The sequence below is a fragment of the Geotrypetes seraphini genome, chromosome 8 (assembly GCF_902459505.1).
Source record: "Geotrypetes seraphini chromosome 8, aGeoSer1.1, whole genome shotgun sequence".
Taxonomy (NCBI): domain Eukaryota; kingdom Metazoa; phylum Chordata; class Amphibia; order Gymnophiona; family Dermophiidae; genus Geotrypetes; species Geotrypetes seraphini.
The window spans coordinates 155,268,078-155,293,124 of record NC_047091.1 but is presented as its reverse complement, the minus strand read 5'-3'; the positions used below and the strand labels follow the sequence as shown (position 1 = coordinate 155,293,124).

Below are 25,047 nucleotides of genomic sequence, written 5' to 3'. Positions count from 1 at the left end.
TTCGCCTTTTTTGCAGATGAGAAAGAAGCTGGAATAGAATCTTTGGAAGTGTTGATGCTTGGGAACCTCCTTGATCGCATTGTTCTGTAGATTTCTTCTGCCAGCTGAGGAATATGATGAGCAGGGACTTTGGGGGAGGAAAAGAGAGGGGATGGTAAGGAAGGAAGTTGAGGGTGTAGCCTTGAGAAATGATTGTTAGAAACCAGGTGTCTGTGGTGATAGTTTGCCATACTGAAAAAAAAAAATGGGTTAGCTGCCCCCCCCCTACTAGAAATAGGTGAAAAACTAGGTGAAAAACTAGGTGGAGGGAGCTGAGAAGCTGGTTGTTGTTTGCAGTCCCGTGTACGCTGTTTCAGGGGATAAAGAGAAAGAGTGAGATCTCAAAGGAGGAGCTCTAGCATATAGAGAAAAACACCTCCAATTTTACTCCTTCTGAAGGTAGTACTGTTGAAAAAATTGTTGATGGTAAGATCTGCGATATGATAAAGCTGTGGATGATCTGCAAAAAGACTGTGACTGATCTTGGGGATATGCTGAAAGCTCCCGCATGGCTGTAGAATCCTTCTTGAGTTGGGAAAAAGTATCTTTCACCTTATCTCCAAAAAGGCTATCACCTACACATGGAGAATCTTCCAATCTATCATGGAGGTCCAATCTGAGATCTGAGGCCTTCAGCCAAGCTGTACGGCGAGCCGCAATAGCTACTGCCATCGTTCTCGAGCTCATATCATATGCATTGTAAGTAGTTTTTATTAAATGAAAAGTGGACTCTTGCAATGCCATATGGAGATTTGGAATATCTTCAGGAGAAGCAGTTTCCAATTGTTGCAAAATGGAGTGTTGAAAATGAAGAATTTGTAATTGATGAGCTACAATTTTTGAAGGGAACATAGAACCCTGATAGACTTTACATTCAACAGAATCAAGGAAGCGATAATCTTGACCTGGAGGTGAAAGGTATTGAGACTTTGCAGATTTAGATTTTGAATGGCTGACTATACCATAGAATGATGGGGTAACTGATGTAAATCATGGCCAAGTGCTTTGTTGACTCTGTATCAGAGTTCTAATCATCTAGAACAGTGGTTCCCAACCCTATCCTGGAGGAACACCAGGCCAATTGGGTTTTCAGGCTAGCCCTAATGAATATGCATGAAGCAAATTTGCATGCCTATCACTTCCATCATATGCAAATCTCTCTCATGCATATTCATTAGGGCTAGCCTGAAAACCCGATTGGCCTGGTGTTCCTCCAGGACAGGGTTGGGAATCACTGGTCTAGAAGCATTTGAAACTGAGGCTTCTGCCAGTTTGCAAGCTGGAGATCTAGAAGCACTTGATGCACTGGGAGTGAAATAAAGCCCTTAGAACAAGGGTGTCCAACCTTTTGGCTTCCCTAGGCCGCACTGGCTGAAATTTTTTTTCTGGGGCTGCACAAACACTAACACTAGCTGATGAGCCAAAAAAAAGGTTGAGCAGGACCCAAATTTGCAATCACTAATATAGAAGATGCACATATCTAATAAAAAAAAAACCCTTCATTAAAGGGACACTGTGGAGAGGAACCCAAAAAAGCAGTCATACTTACCCTGACTGAGTGATCCTCCACGTACACTGCTGAGACTGGGAGCAGCCACAGACTTCCACATCCCCATTCTGATGAGCAGGGATGCACGCTCCTGGTTCTCCCATTCACTTCTATTACAGTTACGGTGAGTCTCTTCAGAGGTGAGCCTCATCAGAGTGGGGATGCTGAATTAGCTGTCAGCAGCACACGAGGAGGATCATTTAATCAGGGTAAATATTACTGCTTTTTTGGGCCTCCCACTATGAGCTTAGGCTCCCTCAAAATGAATATCTCCCCTGCTGTAGCTAGTAGGGATCCCCAAGCCACACCAACTGACAGCCACCAACTCCCCAAGTTCTTCAGCTGGCAGCAATATTGCAGAGCTGCTGCCTTCCCTCCTCCCTGCCCCCCCACTTTGGCTTTCATGCATGAAAGCAGGGGCAGCTTGAGGATATTGCCATTGGCTGCAAAGCTTGGAGAGTTTTAGTTGCCAGACTGGAGGAAGATGTCTTCAGTTGGCAGGGCTTGGGAATCCCCACTACATCAAGTATTTATAAATTGCACTCAGGCAGGGAAAAACTTTGGTGCCCATCCACTAATTTTGGGCTCCAGTCCCTCCCTCAAATCAGCTGTATATGACTAAGCCACTGAATATAAAAATAATTGTGATGCACATATCCCAAAACATATTCCAGTTAAATAAATTCAAAATAAAACCATTTTTTCTACCATGTTGTCTGGATGTTTTGTTTTTCCATCATCTTGGTCCCAGTTTCTCTTTCTGTTTTTTCTCTATCTTCAACTAATTCTCTTTTCCAGTGTCTGCTGTCCATTTTTTTCTCCTCTTCTCTCGTTTCATTTCCTTTTTATGCCTGTCTCCAACCTATTGATTTTTCCCTTTCAGCTTTCTTAACTTTTTCTTTTCTGCCTCTGTCTACTCAAATCTTGCCTTCTTTCTCACCCTTCTTTTTAAATGTTCAGTTATCTCTCAATTCTCCATCTTCTCTGTCTCTAGCTCTCCCATTTTCCATCTCACTTCTTTCCCAGCCTCCTATTCCCTTCTATCTACTCCCCATTACCACATTTCTACTACTGTACTCACTGCTCTCTCACTCATCTTGTCATCTCCATTTTGATCTCATCCACATGGCTCACCACTTTCAGAATCCCCCTCCCTCTCTCCACTGATCAGGCTAGAACTCCCTGTCCCTTTCTTTCCATCCCTTAACATCATCTTATCCCAACTCTCTTCCCTCCTGCCCTCCCATGGTTCCATCTCTCCTCCTCTATCTCCATGGTCCAACATTTTGCTCCCTCTCTTTTCTGTTTTTCTTCTTCCCTCCCCCCTTGATGCTGAACAATGAAATAGAGGAAAAAAAGAGAGAGATGCTGCATCTCTCTGCCTTCCATCCACAGGCCTAACATTTCTCCTTCCCTCTTATCCCCAGATCCAACTTCTCTCCCTTTCTCTTCCCAACTGCCCCCCATCCCATCTCTCCCCCTGCCTGCCTGCCTGCTTCCCTTCTCCAGGTCCACCATTTCTTTCTTTCTCTTCCCAACAGTTTTCCCTTCAAGTATCTATTTCCCTCTTCCTCCACACTACCCCAGGTCCAACTTCTCTCCCTTCAGACCATTGTCTACCATCTCTCTCTGTCCTCTGTTTCTGGTCCCATAAGCCCTCCCCCCACGCCCAATCTGGCACTTCTTTTAATACCCTCCCACCCCAAAAAAACCCCATCTGTGAACAAATCCCCCTTGCTTTAATCATCTTATCCTCACTCTCTTCTTTCTAGACAGCATCTGTCCCTCTCTGTCTTCCATGAAGCATCAGCCCCTTCCATCCACTGTCTGCCCTCTCTCTGCCCCTTCCATTTTTCTGTCCGCTTTCTCTCCGTTCCATATGGTATCTTCCTTCTTTCTATGCTCCTTCCATAAACTGTCTATCCTGTGCCCCCTTCTCTCCTTTGTATATGATTCATTTCAGCTTCCCCCCTCTTCATTTTTCTGTCTCCACCTCTCCCCTATGCTCTGACATCTCTTTCTTATCCTTTCCTTCCTTCCTAACCACTCAACCCTATGGTCAGGCATCTCTATCTCCTTCCCTTCCCCCATGCCCTGGCATCTCTCCTCTCCTTCCAACTCTCCCCCCTTCCCTTCCATTATCTAGCATCCCCTCCCATTCCTTTCTCTCCTTCCTTCCTTCCCTTCCCCTAGCCTGACATCTCTCCTCTCACATGCCCTGGCATCTCTCTCTCCCATGGGCTTGGCATCTCTCATTCTTCTCCCTTTTCCTTCTCCCTCCTTCCCTCTCTCCTCAATTGAGTTCAGCAGCAGCATTTCTCTTCCCCCCTTCCCTGTGCAGAAGCAGCATTTCTCCCACCCCACACCCATCAGCAGTGCAGCATTCACCCCAAAATTACCCCTCCTGGCCAAGTGAAGCATTTGCTTAATACCGCTGATCCCTTACCCGTTCTCCAGTAGGGTCATGCAGAGCACTGGTTTGTTGGCCTTGTCCATGGACCAGCACTATAGGTTCCACGCGCAAAGGTCGGCACTTGTGCACGCCGGGGAAGGGCTCGATGGGCGCATGTGCCACCTGCAGCTGCCCCAGCCCGGCTCATCAGCTCCTCCTCAATGGCCACGTTGATGTTCAGTCACTCTGGGCTCACCAGGATCTGGCTGAAGTTACAGGCAGCGCTGAACTTGCGGCTCTTGGAGCAAAAGCCCTGCCTGCAGTGTTTGCTCAAAGCCGCAGGCGTTTTCCATGCGCTTCCTGCGGCTGATCTGGAAACGTTCCCTCTGATGTCGCAACGTCAGAGGGAACACTTCCGGGTCAGCCGCAAGAGGTACATAGGATCTATTGCTCGCGGCTTTGAGCAAACGCTGCAGCAAGACGGAGGAGGGAGCCGGCAGAGGAAAACACTGCATCATGAGCGGGGCCGCACAGAATATTTCACGGGGCCGCAAGCGACCCGCGGGCTACACACCCTTGCCTTAGGAGTTTGACAGGATTGAAGGATAGATTGAAAGTCATTTTTATCTGCTAGCATGACTGACTGGTTGAAACTGAGGGAGAAGACACATTTTGCAAAAACTTAGGATACAAGGATTCTTCAGGCTGGTCTGCTTGCATTGAGGAATGCCCATGGGAAGGAGAATCTATAGCCACAGAGACAGACATAGAAGTAGTACACCAGTCATGACTGGGAGACCAGTGTTGCTGAGGTGACTGGCAGAGAGATGTGCACAGAGACCAGGCAATATCTGGAGGATTTAAGCAAGGATCTGAGACTAAGTCATCTGCAGACGGACGTTGGTCCACACATTCAGGAGGAATTTCTACAGATTCAGCCGGTGAGGGGGAGGTTGATGAAACAGGGCAGAACTATCTTTCATAAATCCTTGTAAAAGAGAGAAAAAAATTTAATACATTGCTCACAGAAGATATCTCCTGTGTGGAGACCGTTGGAAATGAAGGAGGTGTTGGAAATGATGGAGGTAATGAGAACTGTTTAGTAGGAATGCGGCTGTCAGATAAGAGATAGGTTTTGATTGATTTCCTGAAGGATTGGTTGGAGGGAGCATTTGAAATGAGGGTGGTCAGGCAATTATTCCATTTAACAGCTTGGAATGATAGAGTTCCGTCAAGGAGTCTACAAAAGATTCCTCGACAGAACTCTATCATTCCAAGCTGGCAAATGGAATAATTGCCCGACCACCCTCATTTCAAATGATCCCTCCCACCAATCCTTCAAGAAATCAATTAAAACCTATCTCTGATAAATTTCTCTGACTCTTTCCTACCTTGCTATATTACTGAAATACATGCTGCATCTTTCTTTATCCGTTTTTACCAAACCTCTCTCGGCATTCTAATGTAATTCCTTTTTCCGGTTCTTACCAACCCTATCTTGGCACTCTAATGTAATTGATATTTGTTACTAATATACTCGACAATATTTTTCTGTAACATCGCTGTATATGTACAGTCTCTTCAACTGTAATCCGCTCTGAACTGCTTGTGGTATTTGTGGTTTACAAAATAAAGTTATTATTATTATAAGCTGCTGAAGAATTAAAACGTTTAGTTCCTTTGATATGCTGAGAAAGATGGTACACCTGCATAGTCGTGAGGAGATCCTGAAGTGGACTGTGAGGCAGTAGCAGTGCCCACAGGAGGCCTCTGAGCTGTTCCAGTCAGGCGAGAAGCATTAGTTCCGGATGTTAAGAAGGAAGCTGAAGACCAGAATGCCAAGGGTAGCGTTCTCAGAGATTCTGCTGGTACCCAGGGCTGACGAGAAGAGGCAGACGGAGCTGCAAGCAGTCAATGCGTGGATGAGGCGCAGATGTAAGGAAGAAGGATTCCACTTCGTGCGCAACGGTACGACGTTCTGGGGGAAGAGCAAGCTATTCAGGAAGGACGGACTCCACCTTAGCAGAGCTGAACAAGGCTACTTGCAAGCAACATCAAGAAAGAAGTTGAGAAGTTTTTAAACTAGGAAGAAGGGGAAAGCTGAGAGTCGACCGAGAGAGAGAATCGATGGTTCGGGATCAGGTATACCCAGAGGATACCATGCAGGAAGATAGCGGGGAGGACTCACCAGATCATGGGCTAGACAGAAATCCTGACGGATCGAAAGGGACACAAGAGGGGAGGAAAAGGAAGAAAATAACAGGCCGCAAACTCAAATGTATGTACACAAACGCAAGGAGCCTAAGGAATAAGATGGGGGAATTGGAAGCTATGGCACAAAAAGATAACCTTGACATCATCGGCATCACGGAAACATGGTGGAACGAGGAAAACGTCTGGGACACTGTGCTATCAGGATACAAGCTATACCGCAGAGACAGAGTGGGTCAAAAAGGTGGGGATATTGCCCTATACATCAAAGAGGGAATTGAGTCTACTGGAGAGAACACGCTGGAAACGAAAAATAAGATAGAGTCTCTATGGGACAAAATTCCAGGAACAAATGGAATGGAAACGAAGATCGGCATCTACTACCGACCCCCAGGGCAGTCTGAAGAAATGAATGGAGAAATGACAGAGAAGATTAAACGCAACTGAAAGGGAGGCAACGCAGTTATCATGGGTGACTTCAATTATCCGGGGATAGACTGCAACCTAGGCACCTCCGGCTGCGGTAGGGAGACCAAGTTCCTAGAAGCTGTAGGCGATTGCTTCCTGGAACAACTTGTCAAGGAAATTACAAGAGGAAATGCAATTCTGGACTTAATTCTAAATGGACTACGAGGACCGGTGCAAGGTGTAGAAGTAGAAGAGACGCTGGGAAGCAGTGATCACAATATGATCCACTTCAACCTGGACACGGGGGCAATACATCGATCCAGACCAACGGCCATGGCACTGAGCTTCGAAAAGGGAATTACGAATGGATGACACTCATGATGGGGAAGAAGATTAAGAAAAGGATAAGCACTACAAAAACACTGGAGCAAACATGGACCTTTAAGGACACAGTCACCAAGGCACAATATCTATATATACCACATATCAACAAGGGATCCAAGAGGAAAAAGAACAAGGAACCGGCGTGGCTCACTGTAGCGGTGAAAGAAGCAATCAGAGACAAGGCGGCTTTGTTTAAGGAATGGAAAAGGTCAAAAACGGATGAAAACTGGAAAAAGCACAAGCAACATCAAAGCAGGTGCCTTAAGGTGGTGAGAGGGGCCAAAAGAGACTATGAGGAAAAAATAGCCAAGGAGGCGAAAAACTTCAAGCCGTTCTTTCGATATATTAAGGGGAAACAACCTGTAAAGGAAGTGGTGGGACTGTTGGATGACCATGGAATAAAGGGAGTGCTAAAGGAGGATAAAGCCATCGCCGACAAACGGAACACATTCTTTACGTTTATATTTACCGAAGAGGATATCCACAATATACAGGAAGCCGACAGGCTATACGCAGGAAACGAAGATGGAAGAGTTGATGGTCAGTCTAGAAGAGGTATGCAGGCAGATTGATAGGCTTAAAAACAATAAATCTGGACAGGATAGCATCCATCCGAGGGTAATTAAGGAACTGAAAGGGATTATAGCCGAACTGCTTCAACTAATAACCAATCTGTTGATCAAATCGGGAAGGATTCCTGAAGACTGGAAAGTGGAGAATGTTACGCTGGTCTTCAAGAAAGGTTCGAAGGGAGAACCAAGAAACTACAGACTGGTGAGTCTGACCTCGGTACCAGGAAAGATGGTAGAGGCGTTGATAAAGGATAGCATCGTTGACCACCTTGACGGACACGATATGATGAGGACCAGCCAGCACAACTTCAGTAAAGGAAGATCTTGCTTGACGAACTTGTTGCACTTCTTCGAGGGAGTAAACAGGCAGATAGACAAGGGTGACCCGGTCGACATTGTATATCTGGACTTTTAGAAGGCATTTGATAAGGTTCCGCATGAACGACTGCTTTGAAAAATTGCGAGCCATGGAATCGAGGGTGAAATACTCATGTGGATTAAAAACTGGTTTGCAGATAGGAAACAGAGAGTGGGGGTAAATGGACAATACTTGGACTGGAAAAGCGTCACGAGTGGAGTGCCACAGGGTTCGATGCTTGGACCCGTGCTTTTCAACATATTTATAAACGACCTGGAAATTGGAACGACGAGCGAGGTGATTAAATTTGCAGACGATACAAAGTTATTCAGAGTACTGAAGACACAGAAGGATTGTGAAAACTTGCAACAGGACATAAACAAACTTGAGAAATGGGCTGCGACATGGCAAATGAGGTTTAACGTGGATAAATGTAAGGTGATGCATGTTGGTAACAAGAATTTTATACACAAATACAGGATGTCCAGTGCAGTACTAGAAGACCCTCCCCCCCCCGAGGAAAGAGACTTGGGAGTACTGGTCGACAAATTGATGAAGCCATCCGCGTAATGTGCGGCGGCGGCAAAAAGGGCGAACAGAATGCTAAGAATGATAAAGAAGGGGATCACGAACAGATTGGAGAAGATTATTATGCCGCTGTACCGGGCCATGGTGCGCCCTCACCTGGAGTACTGCGTCCAGCATTGGTCGCCGTACATGAAGAAGGACATGGTACTACTCGAAAGGGTCCAGAGAAGAGTGACTGAAATGGTTAAAGGGCTGGAGGAGTCGCCGTACAATGAGAGATTAGAGAAACTGGGCCTCTTCTCCCTTGAAAAGAGGAGACAGAGGAGACATGATTGAAACGTTCAAGATAATGAAGGGAATGGATTTAGTAGATAAAGACAGGTTGTTCACCCTCTCTAAGGTAGAGAGAACGAGAGGGCACTCTCTAAAGTTGAAAGGGGATAGATTCCGTACAAACGTAAGGAAGTTCTTCTTCACCCAAAGAGTGGTGGAAAACTGGAACACTCTTCCGGAGGCTGTTATAAGAGAAAACACCCTCCAGGGATTCAAGACAAAGTTAGACAAGTTCCTGCTGAACCAGAACATACGCTTGTAAGGCTAGACTCAGTCAGGGCACTGGTCTTTGACCTACGGGCCGCCGTGGGAGCAGACGCATGATGTATCATTGGTCTGATCCAGTAGCAGCAATTCTTATGTTCACTGTATAAAGGTATTTGCCAAAAAGATATCCGTCGATTACAATTGATACAAAATACTGCCATAAAAGTAATCAGAAACAGGAAAACCATGTTACTCTCCTATTGAAAAATGCTCACTGGCTACCAATTCCACATAGTATTATATATAAAATGGCTATTTTCTCTTTCAAGTCTCAAAACACCAAAGAACCGGCTTTTATTCACAAACTTCTTATTCCTCATGAATCTACTAGACTCCTAAGATCTTCCTCACACACCATCCTTGAAAGTCATTAGTACAAGTTGGGCTACCTCATTCGTTATCACAGCCCCCACTACATGGAATTCTTTACCACTTTATATCAGGTAGGAAAAAAATTTAGATAAATTTAAGGGAAACCTAAAGTGTTACCTCTTTCAAGATGCATATAATTGTTAAACATACTTAGATACAGCCAGAGTTGTTCAATAATCCTATTGTGGTTAACCTTTTATGTATTCTTTTCTTTTGATTTTGTAGTTCTCCCAAACTTCCTTATTGTTTTATATTTGTCAATTATTGTTTAGTGTGTATTTACTTGGTCCCTGTCTCCCCCTTTTTAATACATATTGTAAAATGCTTAGAAGTCTTTGATTTGCGTTTTATCAAAATTTTAATAAACTTGAAACTTAAACTGTCTCGCATTGCCTTCAGTAGAACCGGAGGGGGAGGTGTGCTGACTGCCTCCGGAGCTGGCTTCTTTTTCTTGTCTTTAGCTACTGTTGCCATGTTTAATAACTCTGACAACTGCAGCTGCAACAGGCTTCCTTCCCCCGGCGGTACCTTACTTGGACCCTGAGGGGGAGGAGCACAGAAAGCAGCATCTGTGAAGGAGCTGAGTCACTGGTGTGCAATGACGTTGAAGTGGAACGGTCCATCCTGAGAGAAAATCTTTGCGGTCTTAGCGACTAGTGTTGAAGGGAAAAAAAAAGGGAAAGTTTACAGGTGAATGGGAGTAAAATTAAATACTAGCAAAGCTAGACCAAAAGAAAAAAACACTAAACTAGTGTGGTTTTTGTGTTTTTTTCGAGTGGCAAATATTTTTAGCAAGAAAAACAAAACAATACTGAAGAAAACTAAGGAAAATAATTAACTAAATGTAAAAACTACTTATTGCGTCACTTTATTATTATTTTATTTAACTGTTGGCACCGGTCAAAGAAAATACTAACTTGACAGGGGGTGGAGCTCAGGAGGCCAGGTCTGCAAATGCTCAGTACTTAAAAATCCACCAGACCTGAACGTACGTGAGAGGTAGAATGCTTATGGAAACATAGAAGAGTCCCAATTACCCTGAATAGCTCTGCTTCAGCAAATGCACCTTCTCAAGAGACATGCCATAAGACAAAACGGAGCTGGATCCAACCTTGCAATTGGACCTTGTACCAGCATCTACTCCAACACAGGAACGTGGAAAAGGCCATCCATTGCCAGATGAACGAAATCTCCATACCAAGACCTCTGAGGACAATTTAGCGCCATCAGCAATATTCATCCATATATGGATGCACCAAGATTTCCAAAGTGATGGTGGTGGTGGTGGCATAACTGCGAAGGGAAGGAAAGGTATGGGTCACTATAGCCAGAATAAAACAGAAAGCACAGAAACCGATAGTGCCTCCCCAAAACAATGAAGTGAAGGAATCTCCAATCACTGTCAAATGGGAATGTGCAGTTATGCCTCTGTGAGATCCAGGAAAGAGAAATTCCCAGAGTCTTACACCACAAGGTCTCCATGCAAAACGAAGGCACCATGAGAGCGTGATTGATAGTTTTGAGATCTAGAATGGGCCGGAAGGAACCTTCTTTCTTCCTTTCATGATCTCGCTAGAAGGGACTGGCACGACTGCATAAAGTTGAATCAGCTGATCTAGGGTCACCCAGACCGCTCTTATCGTCCAGCGAGCCCAAGGAGAGTCAATAAAGGCATCCAACAGAGGCAGACTAAACTCCAGGGCACAACCTTCTTGGACAATCACCTGAATTCATTGATCATCAGTAATCAAGGTCCAGCCTTGGTAGAACTCCTGCAACCTTCCTCCAATGGCTACCGAAGGCTGACCCCCAACACCTTCATTGGGCGGCATGACTGGACCTCAAGGAAGAGGGAACGGAGTTTTTGCCTCTGCGTCAAACCCCGCAAAGACTGCATTCTCAGGAAAAAACGACAGCACTGAGAAGTTCCCCATTCAGCCTATATCTATGGGCCTCCCAAAAACTCTCTCTACTAGAAGAGCCATGCAATGCCGACTTCAGCTTATCTTTTGGCACTCTCAGGATCTTCATTTCACCTAAGACCCAGACCAGCTTTTCCAGTTCTTCTCCAAACAAAGGGCCCTTAAAAGGGAATTTAAATAAGTTTTGACTTAGAGGCTGCATCAGCTGACCAGCCTTGAAGCCAAAGTGACCTTCTAGCCACCACACTTAAGGACTTTGCAGACATTCTAAGAAGATTATAGAGTGTATTACCCATGGAGGAGCCCATCTCAATTTTCGCAACTTCCTGGTCCACAAAGGACCAATCATCCTCAGATCTGGACCATCAAAAACAGGCTCTCGTCACTAAACTCCCAACACTGCCCAGGAAACAACCTTCCTCCTCCTTGGGCTTTTATTTATTTTCAAATAGGAAAGAACACTGGCTCTCCAGACTGGCTGTCTGCCTAGCATGAAAGAAGCACAGTCAAGGCAACTAAGAATGTTCCCTAAGGCAGTGTTTTTCAACCTTTTTATACCTGTGGACCGGCAGAAATAAAAGAATTATTTTGTGGACCGGCAAACTACTAGGACTAAAATTTAAAAACCCCATTTACGCCCCATCTCCGCGAGCTCGACCCCGCAAACCATCTGATTCCATCTGCACAAGCCGCAGTTATGATTTTATATTGAACGTATTTTATTAAAGTATAAAAAGAAACAATATTCTGAACAATTGTGATTTTATAAATACAAATATACAGAGCACGGACCAACAAAACCCCTGTCTCCCCTCCCCTTCACATATATCCCCTCTACTATCAAGAAAACTGAACAAGCCAAGTTATTATAGAATGCTACATAGAAATATCATGTTAACAGAATATTGCAGTCCCCAGTTATGTCTCTAGTAGAATATATATTTCAAATCTGATATATTTTAATGACAAAATAGAAATAAAATTATTTTTTTCTACCTTTTGTTGTCTCTGGTTTCTGCTTTCATCTTCTTTTCACTCTTTTCCTTCCAGCGTCTGCCCTGTCTCTTCACTCCAGCATCTGCGCGTTCCATTCAATGTCTGCCCTCTCCCCCTTCTATATGTATCTGACTTCTTTCTATGCCCCTCTCCCTTGTCCATCCAGCCTGTGCCTCCTCTCTCCTTTTTACATCATTCATTCCAGCTTCACTGCCTTCTTCATTTTTCTCTCCTACACCAGATCTAGCATCTTTATCCCTCTCTCATTTCTCTGCTGACCCCCATCCAGCATCAATGTCTCTCTACTTTCTCATTCCTCTCTCCCCTTTCCCTCATCTGATCTCTCCATTCCACCTTGACCCCCTTCCCCTCCTGTAATCCTTTTTTCTTTCTCCCTTTCCTCTGTCCTTTTTTTCTTCTCTCTTCCCTCCTCCCTCTATCCAACATTAACTCTCCTCCCATCCCTTTCCCTCCTCCCCTCCCAGCAGCATCTCTCCTTCTAATTCCCTCCAAGTCCAATAACAGATCTCCCTTTATCCAGCAGCTTCCCAGCCTCCTACAGTGGCTTCCTCCCCTTCCAGCAGCTCTCAGTACTTGCCTGCAGGAAGTTGCCGGTAAATCACTGCCCTGGCAAGTAGGAGAGCTGGTGGGAAGGGAGACAGCCACTGTGAAGGCTCCCCAGGATCTTGCTCGCACACGCTGACCATCTCCCTCCACCTGCACCTGTATCTGCAGTTCTCTCCGTTCTACTCGCAACTTCCCCGTGACCCTCTTCAATAACTCGGCAGAGGCGGCGATCAAGACAGGCTACCAATGTCGGGACCTTCACTCTCTGAGTTCCGCCTATTTTGTTTCAATTCCTGTTTCCTAACAGGCGAGACTCACAGAGGGAAGGCCCCGACGTCGGCAGCCTGTCTTGATCGCCTGAGGCTGAGAGGAACTGCAGTCGGCAGGAAATTTAACTGCCAACTTGATCTCGCCGGCCCCGTGCGGACCGGCAGAAATTTTCTGCGGACCAACACCGGTCCGCGGACCAGCGTTTGAAGAACAGTGCCCTAAGGGATAGGATTTGGGGATGGAGCGGGGGAGGGACCTGACCACCCAAGCCTAGAGTTATCCCCTTGGGCTTCAACCCTAGTCCAGTGCAAATTTGGAACAAAAAGGGAAGTTGTGGTTCATATAGTTAACGAAAAAAAAAAAAAAAAATTCCACTACTGGAGACTGAGAACAACTGGTTGGCTGCAAAGCTGGTATATAGCCAAGATTCTTGGCTTAGTTTTAACTCAGTCTCTACCTGCTGGTTGGGTTGCACATACCCATCTGTGTCTGTCTAGAAGGACGCTATAGATATCTCATTATCAGAAACTTAAAAAGCATAACATTGATTTCAAGACTGCAATAAAAGTACCAGGGATGTTTAGTCAATTGCACTCCTGGATACAATACATTTTTTGCACAAAGATTTATTTATTGATTTTTAAATGGTAGATCTTTTCTAAAATATATCCACCCCATGTTTCTACCTACCTCACAAGATTTTCCTGCAGTGTTATTCTTTTTGCCAGATTAACTGCTGTTGTACCTCCTGAACCCTGCCCCTCTGTCTTCCTTCCTAGCAAATGAAATTAGTGAAAGGACCAGATATTGTCCCCATAACCTACTGCATTTGTCAGGGAACTCATCTGGCTTACTAAGTAATTTGAAATGCCTTCAGATGAAGTTAGGGGACCCCTATTTTAATTTAAAATAATTCTCCTCTAAATTAACCCAATGTATAAATGGAAATATTTCAAACTGCTACTCAAAGTACATTACATCATTTAAATCTGATAGTCAATACCGACAGCTAAAACATTACCCCACCTTTTACAAAACCATGCAAGAGATTTTTTAGCACCGGCCGGCACACTGAATGCTCTGCGCTGCTCAGACAGTTCCTATGAGTGTCGGAGCAGCGCAGAACATTCAGCACACTGGCGCTAAAAACATCTTGTGCAGTTTTGTAAAAGGGGGGAGTAAGGATAAAATTAATCACAGGAAAAGATAGCTGAAGCAACACACACATTTAAAACTCACAGCATACCTTAATGCCCATCAATTTTCTGAATTTGATATTTTGGTCCTTGTTTCCAAAATTCAGATTTTCCCATATTTCTGCAGATTGTGACTTATCCTACAAGAATAATAATAATTATGTTTAGAAACAAGATGAAAATTAACTACCATTAAATGGATAGTGTTCAATACCACAAAAATATGTCAAATACATTTACAAATGGAATGAATGTCTATTTTTATCTCACCAAAATATCATTCAAACCATGAAAACTTGACTTCGAGTATCTGCATCTCAGCAGAAAGTGAATGAGTCCCAACATGAAATGCTTAAAACATGAAATGCTGGGCCAGACCAAAAGTCCACTAGGCCTAGCATCCAAAACAATGGCCAATCTGGGTCACAGCAGTATCTGAAAAAGTAGACTCATTTCTTGTTGCTCACATTCTGAAAGAGGTAATGGCTTTATCAAGTCTAAAAACTATTAATGGATATTTTCTACAAGAACTTGCCTAAATCCTTTTCCTTCCAATCCAACAGATTATGGAAAGCAGTTATACAGAAAGGGGTTGAGAATGTCCAAGGGCAAAATAACTCAAAAAAATAACAGAACAAGATTAAATTCCATAAAAGGCAGCTTGAAAATGGGCCAGACTGTTCCTGGAGTTCCAGAAAAATAAGGTCTGATGCATTTTTATGGATTAAAATAGTTAATGCTTCTGCACTATTAAAACTTTTGTTATAAACACAAACAGTTAGGGAATTGCTCTTTTTTTTTTTTTATAACTTTATTTTTATTGAATTTAACATACTTTACAAGTATAACTACTTGATTTAGAAATACAGAATCATGTTCCAAAAGAAAAAAACTTCATAACACATTGTAATATTAAAATAAATATATATGAAACTTAACTCTTCCTTAGACCTCAATTGAAGGAGGAAAAAGAAAACATAGATATTATAGGGAGTAATATTACAATAATACAACAAAAAAATAAAAGTAAAGGCTTAAACGCTACAACCCAGCATTCCTTTAAGCTACAATCCCTCCACTAGATAAACCCTTGAGATCTAAAAAGGAACGTAGATGATCTGGTGTAAAATAAACATATTTCAATCCCCTAAACTTAATAACACATTTGCATGGATAGGTTAGTAAGAAAGTAGCACCTAGCTTCCTTGTCTCTTCTCTCATGCCCAAAAACATTTTCCGTCTTTCCTGGGTTATTCTAGCTACATCATGATATAACCACAAACGTTGGCCACAAAAAAGTGATCCAGATTTTTTAAAGAATAATATCATAACTGCATTAAGATCTTGTTCAAAGATAAAGTTAACAATTAAAGTTCCTCTTTCTTTAACTTCCGTAAGTGATTCCTCTAATATTGCCGTAAGATTTTGGAAGTCTTTATCAATGACCAAGTTCTCGCCCTTAGATATATCTGGATTTCTTTTTGAATTAGGTAAAAAGTATGCTTTATTTAGGGGAGGAACCTGGTCTTGCGAATAATTCAAACATTCTACCAAAAATTTTTTAAAAATCTCAATAGGTGATAATGCCGGTATCCTTGGGCAATTTAGGATTCTCAAATTCAATCTTCTGTTAAAGTTCTCAATCATTTCTATTTTATGGGCAGTAGAATTTTGTTCTTTAATAATGGTGGTAATAGAGTTTTTCAATGAAGCTGACTCAGATTGTATTTTGTCCATGCATTCTTGCTTAACTTTTACCAAACTTTCAGAAAAGTTATCCATTTTCTTAACCATTACCTCAATATCTGAGGCAGTCTTCTCCACCTTCAGATCTAGTTTCTTGATAGCTTCCAATAGTGTCTCTAGTGTCACTGCTGGGGTACTTGTTGGTACTCCTTCTCCTTTAACGACCTTTCCACCCAGTGTTCCAGCCAGGGAAGCAGCTCCTCCCATTGCCTGCTCCGGGGTCTCCAACTCCTCTCCCACGGGGCCAAGCTCGACACTCTGCGCCTCTGCTGGACATGGGGGCGCAGAGAGTTGCGGTGGAGACAGTGATGTCATTAGTTCCAAAGACCCGAGTGCTCCCTCACTCAGGTCCGACGCGGAACTCTCCCGCCGCGGGGTCATCTGGGCAACTGCTGGGCTCAGCGGCTGCAAAAACTGCTGAATTGTCTGCTGGGAAGGAGACGATGTGAGCAGCGGTAATTGTCCCGCTCTCACAGTCCCCTTCCTTTTCGAATGAGGCATTTCGAAAAAAGTAAGTATCTAATTCAGATTATGAAACTGAAGAAAAAATGCTGAGCCTGCCGAGCTCAGCTACAGAGCGTCCGCCCTATTGTATTCCTCCCGGTCGGGAATTGCTCTTTTTAGTTTCAAGTTTCAAGTTTATTAGGATTTTATATACCGCCTATCAAGGTTATCTAAGCGGTTTTTACAATCAGGTACTCAAGCATTTTCCCTATCTGTCCTGGTGGGCTCACAATCTATCTAACGTACCTGGGGCTATGGAGGATTAAGTGACTTGCCCAGGGTCACAACGAGCAGCGTGGGGTTTGAATCCACAACCCCAGGGTGCTGAGGCTGTAGATCCAACCACTGCGCCACACACTCCTCCACTACTTCTTTCCTTCTCCACTCTCCTGGTCAAAAGGTACACATTTCACACAAGAGGAATTGCAAATAATTTCATAGAACATGGCCTGCAATCATTCTTCATCTCTACTCCTGCTGGGCTATCTCCGACTCAGATGTATTATTTATTCTGTTGTAAATCCTACAGTAAAAAGCCCAGTGACAAAACCATATAGCTTTCTTAATAGCTGCTAAGTGTACTACTATTGCCCTGTAGTTAGTGATTATTTTTAAGGATCATATATGATTTTGTAAGCTGCCTAGAATCACTGATTGTATGGTTATAAATGTTTTACATAAACAGACCTCTAGTTTATAGCCACCACCAGAGTCTGCGACGAACCAACCCCTGAAGAGGAACAGGAGAGTCCAGATCATGCAACTGAGGCAACCACCGCTGAAGCAGATCATACTTAAGCTGCCACATGTGAGCCCAAGCCCACCATCAGCCCCAAGACATGTAGAAAATCCTGTGCCCAAGAACACCGGGAAGACATGAGGTGGCAAATCTGCACCTGCAATTTGTTCACTCGGGCCTCTGGAAGAAGATCTTCCCCAAGCTGGTGTCAAAAAGAACCCTGAGGTACTCCAGGCGCTGAGATGGAGTCAACAGACTCTTGGACAAGTTGACCACTCATCCTAGTGACTGCAGGAACTCCACAACCCGAGTTGTAACCCAGGAGCTCTCCAGAAAAGACTTTGCTCGGATCAACCAGTCATCCAGACAGGGATGAAACAGAATGCCCTCCTTGCGCAAGGCCACCGCCATGACCACAATAATCTTGGTGAATATCTGCGTAGCTGTGACCAGACCAAAAGGAAGCACAAGATGGGAGGCACGAATTGGAACATTCAGGTAGGCCTCTGTAAGATTGAGAGAAGTCAGGAATTCCCCCAGTTGAACCGTCGGAATGACATATCTCAGGGTCTTCATATGAAAAGACGGAACTCTGAGCACCCTGTTGACTTCCCTCAGATCCAAGATGTGCCAAAAAAGACCCCTCTTAGGCACCACAAAGTAAATGGAATACCTGCCGGTGCAAAACTCACAAGAAGGCACTGGAACCACCGCTTTGAGGTCTAGCAACCTTTGTAATGTCTGATGAAACGCTCGCTTCTTCCAAGCTGCCTGACAAGGAGAAGGGAGGAAATGATCTGGCAAGGGTCGGGAAAACTCCAGAGCATATCCATCCCAGATCACCTCCAGGACCCACTGATCTGTTGTGATCTTGGCCCACCCCTGGTAAAACTCCCGCAACCAGGTGCCTACTAGCACCAGGGGAAGAGCCCGCAAAGAGTCATTGGGCTGGGCAGGTGGCAGAGTGACCGCCAGAGGAATCATGCCCACCCCACAAGTGGGCCCCCCGAAAGGACTGAATGCACTGAAAGAAATGGCCCCAGGGAGACCCGGTGGAAGGAAAAGCCACTGCCCCTGAACCAGGGCAGTAACGGCAAAAATCATGCAAATGCTCCTGACCAACACCACCCCACACAGGTGGGCAAGCACAGTCATCGGGAAAACGGGGCACCTTAGAATCAGTCAATGTCTGAACCAATTTATCCACATCTTCACCAAACAAGAAAGACCCCCGAAAGGGAAATTTCTAAGCTTAGCCTTAGCGTCCACCAACCCACCCCAGAGCCACAGGATATGACACGCTGCCACGCTGAGAGCCACGGACATGGCCGAAGCCCGCAACAGATCATACATAGCATCTGCAAAATAAGAAGCGCCCATCTCAATCTTAGCTACCTCCTGATCCACTAAGGACCAGTCATCAGACTCCCGGTCAAGAACCACCGAAAACAAGCCCGAGCCACCAGACTGTCACACATCGCCGCTTGGATCACCAAGGCAGCCACATCAAAACTCTGCTTAAGAAGAGATTCTATCCTTTGTTCCTTAGAGCCCCGCAAAGCGAAGCCGCCCTCAACTGGCACCGCATGTCAAAGCGCGATGGCCAAGACTACCACATCCACGACAGGTGACTTCAAGGTATCCCTATCCCTCTTCGGGATGGGATACAGGCGGGTCATAGACCGCGCAAAACGAAAAGGCGTTTTTGATGCCTTCCATTGCGTGAACACTATATCCCGAATACCCTGATGCATAGGAAAAGAGCGGAAGGACGAGCAGATCCCCCGAAGCAGGGGTCCACAACATGCGGGGGCTCCTTTGCATCCTCCTCAAAACGCAAAACCTGAATAAGCTCTTTGAGCTCTTCCCGCTGAAAAATGCGCACCACCAACGCATCCTTGCCAGCTGGCAGCTCTGCAAAACACCCACTAGCGGCCTCCAACCTCCGTCTCCCCCTCCCCCACGAAGATCTTGGAGGTCCCACCCACTAACGGCCTTTGACTTACGCCCTCCCCCCCCTTGAGCTACTGAGGCGATCACCAGCCGAACCATTTCCATCCTGAAATGGGGAACTTTGAGGACTGCATTGACAGTTTTGAGATCCAGGATCTGTCTCCAGAGCCTCTCTTTGGCATGATGAAGTATATAAAACAGGAGTACACAACCTCACCAGGCCAGGTTTTCAAGATTTCCCAAATGAATATGCATGAGATCAATACGCATACAATGGAAGCAGTGCAGGCAAATAGATCACTGGGGAAATCCTGAACACCCGACTGGATTTGGCCCTCGAGGACCAGAGTTGTGCATCCCTGATATAGAATATCTGCTGGAGCCCGAGACAGACTCTACAACGGGCTCTATGGTCACTATGTTCCTCAATCTCTGGACAGTGGCACCAACCCTAGCCGCTTTGTCTGGTCTTCCTGCTAATGAATCTAGGAAAAATTCTAGAAAAGACCAATAAAACTTGATTTTGTAGACACCCTGCAGAATGTCCAGCATCTAACGATCTGAGGTGAGGGTCTTCCATTCCTCCACGAATGCCCAAAGACTCCTCCTGATCTGTGAAAGGTCAGTCAAGGACTCTGCGTTATAACTGCTTCTTAAGGGTAGAGGGAGAGCGGACTCTCGCAGACTGTGGATGCTTAGCGCTACCCAACTGTGGTTTGTTTGCCTGATAAGATTTCTGACTTGAGGAACCTTCAGAGTACCGATGATATCGTCTGGAGGAATAAAAATTAGAATGCCCTGGACCCCTAGAGCAGTGGTCCCCAACCCTGTCCTGGAGGACCACCAGACCAATCGGATTTTCAGGCTAGCCCTAATGAATATGCAGAGCAAATTTGCATGCCTGTCACTTCCATTATATGCAAATCTCTCTCATGCATTTTCATTAGGGCTAGCCTGAAAATCCGACTGGCCTGGTGGTCGTCCAGAACAGGGTTGGGGGGACCACTGCCCTAGAGGATTGGGGTCTGTTATCTGACAAGGACTTATGTTTAACATAGTATACAGTAACATAGTAGATGATGGAAGATAAAGACCTGAATCCAGTCTGCCCAACTTGATTCAATTAAAAAAAAAAATTTCTTAGCTATTTCTGGGCAAGAATCCAAAGCTCTGCCTGGTACTGTGCTTAGGTTCCAACTACTGAAGTCTCCGTCAAGGCTCACTCCAGCCCATCTACACCATCCCAACCAATGAAGCCCTCCTCAGCCCATCCTCAACCAAATAGCCATATACAGACACAGACTGTGCAAGTCTACCCAGTACTGGTCTTAGTTCTTAAATATTTACTATTATTTTCTGATGCTAGATCCTCTTGTGTTCATTCCATGCTTTTTTGAACTCAAGTCACCGTTTTCCTCTCCACCACCTCTCTTGGGAACCCATTCTAGTGGACCACATGAAACTGCTGCAATGCCTAGATGCCATTGGTATCCGGGATAAGGTGCTGAACTGGTTCCGTGGCTTCCTTATATCCCGCACCTATCAGGTTCGTTTTAATTATGAGCTTTCTGACACCTGGAGCAATCCATCCAGTGTGCCCCAAGGCTCTCCACTATCCCCATTGCTCTTCAACGTCTATATGTCCTCACTGGGCACGAAGCTAACCCAGCTGGGGATAAAACTATTTAGTTATGCAGATGATTTTACGATTATCATCCCATTCACCAATTCTGTCTCCGAAACTATTCCCAAAGCTCCAGAAGCTATAAACATGATGGAACAATGGATGACAAACTTTAGGCTCAAACTTAATTCAGATAAAACGACTTTTTTCATTGCTTCACCACATCCACTTGACATTAAATCACCCCTCTGTATCAATAACCTTAGTTACCCTATCCAGCCCTCCATAAAGATACTAGGTGCAACTCTGGATCAATGCCTAACCATGAAAGACCAAGTAGATTCCTTAATCAGAAAGGGATTTTTCACTCTCTGGAAACTCAGATCCCTTAAAGCTTATTTTGTTACATCGGTTTTTAGAATCCTAGTCCAATCCCTCGTACTAAGCCTGCTTGACTACTGTAACATCGCCTATTTGGCAATTTCCCAAAAAAATATGCGACGCCTACAACTGTTGCAGAATGCGGTAGTCAGACTAATCTTTGGACTAAAAAAATTTGACCACGTGACACCCTACTACCGGCAGCTACATTGGCTGCCGATGAAAGCACGCGTAAAATTCAAATTTGCCTGTTTCTGCTTTAAAGCATTACACGGACTTGCCCCCAAATACATTACTGACCTTTTCTCCTTCTCAACCAACAGACACAAGAGAAGTTCACATTCCAACTTCGTTTCCCCCCCAGTGAGAGGTTGCAAACTGAAAAAACACCATGAATTCCTTCTCTCACACCAAGCAGCATCATGGGGTAAAGACCTAGAACAATTACTTTCGCCCTCTACTTATGAGGAATTTAGGAAACACACCTGTTCCTAAAACATATTGACAACTGATACACTTATCTCTTTCCTCTCAATAGCGACCTACTGTCCTTTTGATCACTTTTCTCCTCAACAATGAATTTCCTGTCTAATTATTTCTCTTTCTTCTTCCCCTCTTGAAGTCAGTCAATTTGTACCTTTGCTTAATCTTTTGTAAACCGCATAGAACTTCACGGTATTGCGGTATATAAGCTGTTGTTATTATTATTATTCCAGGCATTCACCACCCTCTCCGTAAAGAAGAATTTCCTTACATAGCTCTTGAGTCTCCCACCCCTCAGCCTCAAATTATGCCCTCTGGTTTTATCATTTTCCTTTCTCTGGAAAATATTTTGTTCTACGTTAATATCTTTCAAGTATTTGAACGCCTGAATCATATCTCCCCTGTCTCTCCTTTCCTCTAGGGCACAGTTCTTCAACTGCCGGTCCGCAGAAAATTCCTGCTGGTCCGCGCAGGACCGGCGAGATGGACGCTGTTAAATTTCCTGCCCCGGTAGTGTTCGCGGAAATCTTCTGTTCCTCCCAGCCTTGGGCGATCAAGAGAGGCTGCCAACGTCGGCCATTCCCTCTGTGAGTCTCGCCTATGCGGAAACAGAAAGTTGAAACAAAATAGGCGGGACTCAGAGAGGGAAGGTCCCGATGTTGGCAGCCTGTCTTGATCGCTGCCCCTGCCGAGTCGCTGAAGAGGGCTGCGGGGAAAGTGCAGGCAGAGAGGAGATGGTCAGCGTGCGCGGGGAGGTCAGTGTGTCGATTGGGGCCATCAGCAGCGTTTGTGCTGAGAGTCTGCCCACGTGCAGGATGCGGTGGGTAGGGGCCTCCGGCTCGTCTTGGGCGGCAGGGTCTGCGATGCAAAGCTGTTTTTGCCGGATTGGGGGGGGGGGGGAGGTCATGAATGTGCAGGGCACAGCAGGAGTAAGATCATGGGGAGCCTTCAACAGTGGCTGTCTCCTCTCCTAGTAGTTCTGTACTTACCAGGGCAGCGATTCACTTTGGCAACTTCCCCTTTCCTCAGAGGCAGCAATGGACCCAAGGCTGCCTAAGGAAATCACTGCTGCAGGCAAGTACTGAGAGCTGCTGGAAGGAGAGGAAGCCACTGTTGGAGGCTGGGAAGCTGCTGGATAAAGGGAGAGCTGCTACTGGACCTGGAGGGAGGTAGAAGGAGATATGCTACTGGGAGGAGAGGAGGGAAAGGGATAGGAAGAGAGTTAATGTTGGATAGGGGGAAGGAGGGAAGGGAAAAAGGAAAGAAACAGCTGGCAGGGAGATTATAGGAGGGGAAGGGGGTCAGGGTGGAATGGAGAGATCAGATGAGGGAAAGGGGAGAGACAGAGGAATGAGAAAGTAGAGAGAGATTGATGCTGGAAAGGGGGGTCAGCAGAGAAATGAGAGAGGGATAAAGATGCTAGATCTGGTGTAGGAGAGATAAAAATGAAGAAAGCAGTGAAGCTGGAATGAATGATGTAAAAAGGAGAGAGGAGGCACAGGCTGGATGGAAAGGGGAGAGGGGCATAGAAAGAAGTCAGATACATATGAAAGGGGGAGAGGCCAGACAGTGGATGGAACGGGCAGACGCTGGAAGGAAGAGTGGAAAGAAGATGAAAGCAGAGACCACAAAAGGTAGAAAAAAATCATTTTATTTCTATTTTGTCATTACAATATATCAGATTTGAAGTATATATCCTGCTAGAGACATAACTGGGGACTGCAAAGCCTAACACTATTCCTATCATGTGTGACTGCAGTATTCTGTTAGCATGATATTTCTGTGTAGCATTCTGTAATAATTTGGCTTGTTCAGTTTTCTTGATAGTAGAGGGGATATATGTGAAGGGGAGGGGAGACAGGGGTTTTGTTGGTCATTGCTCTGAATATTTATATTTATAAATTGACAATTGTACAGAATATTGTTTCTTTTTATACTTTAATAAAATACGTTCAATATAAAATCATAACTGAGGCTTGTGCAGATGGGATCAGATGGTTTGTGGGACCGAGCTTGCGGAGACGGGGCGAAAATGTGGTTTTTTTATTTCGGTCTTAGTAGTTTGCCGGTCCACAAAATAATTCTTTTATTTCTGCTGGTCCACGGGTGTAAAAAGGTTGAAGAACACTGCTCTAGGGTATACATATTCAGGGCTTCCAGACTCTCCTCATACGTCTTTTGGCGCAAACCTCCTATCATTTTCGATGCCCTCCTCTAGACCGCTTTTTATGTCCTTCGCCAATACGGTCTCCAAAACTGAACACAATACTCCAAGTGGGGCCTCACCAACGACCTATACAGGGACATCAACACCTTCGTTCTTCTACTGGTTTATGCCTCTCTTTATACAACCCAGGATCCTTCTGGCAGCAGCCTTGTCACACTGTTTTTCCACCTTTAGATCTTCAGACATTATCACCCCAAGGTCCTTCTCCCCATCCGTGCATATTAGCCTCTCACCTCCCAGCACATACGGTTCCTTCCGATTATTAATCCCCACATGCATTATTCTGCATTGAATTTTAGTTGCCAGATATTAGACCATTCCTCTAACTTTTGCAGATCCTTTTTCATGTTTTCCACTCTCTCCACGGTATCTACTCTGTTAAAAATTTTGGTTATCAGCAGCAAAAAGGCAAACCTTATCTTCTATCCCATGGGTGCCCAACACATCGATCGCGATCGACCAGTAGCTCAGGAAGGCAACGCGAGTCGATCGCGGAGCCCATCCCGGGCTCCGTGATAGACACGTGTTGCCGTCCTGATCTCTAGGGCCTTTTAGCTGGGCGGTCCGGCCAGCTGTCATCTGCTGCTGAACATTAAAAAAAATCAGGCTTGGGGATTTCAGCCCGTAGCGAACTTATGCTCCGTGGCTCTAACGTGAGCGTGCCGGCTTCCCTTCTCTTCCCTCCGAAACCGGAAGTTATGTCCGGGGAGGGGGGGGGAGAAGGGAAGCCGGCACGCACATGTTGAGAGCCCTGAAGCAAGCATTTGCTATAGGCTAAGGCGGGAGACAGGTTAGTGAAGCATTTGCTCTTCTTGCTGCCGGGTCCTGCCTACTTTCTGTTTCTGCAAAGGCAGGACCCGGCAGCATTTCCCCCAGTAGGTCGATCGCGATCTTGGGCTGATCAGCCTTCCTCTCCCTGATGGCAGAATTGACGTCGGGGAGAGGAATGCTGGTCGGCCGAAGCAGGGAGAGCTTGGGGCAGCGTCAGCTTTTGGGCCTGTTATTGGCGTCAGCTTTCGGGCCTGT

General features: G+C 45.2%; 1 protein-coding gene across 3 annotated transcripts in view; it reads right to left on the bottom strand.

Moving 5' to 3' along the window:
* The window catches only part of RSRC2 (arginine and serine rich coiled-coil 2), a 185,227-nt gene that overhangs the window by 19,541 nt on the left and 140,639 nt on the right, over positions 1-25,047 (bottom strand). For 2 of the 3 annotated variants that reach the window (XM_033954530.1, XM_033954528.1), the window contains exon 9: positions 14,415-14,504. In XM_033954530.1, the coding sequence (XP_033810421.1) occupies positions 14,415-14,504 (90 nt within the window). Of the gene's footprint in view, positions 1-10,450; positions 10,707-14,414; positions 14,505-25,047 lie in introns of all 3 variants that reach the window. The other variant, XR_004540325.1, reaches the window with a different exon arrangement.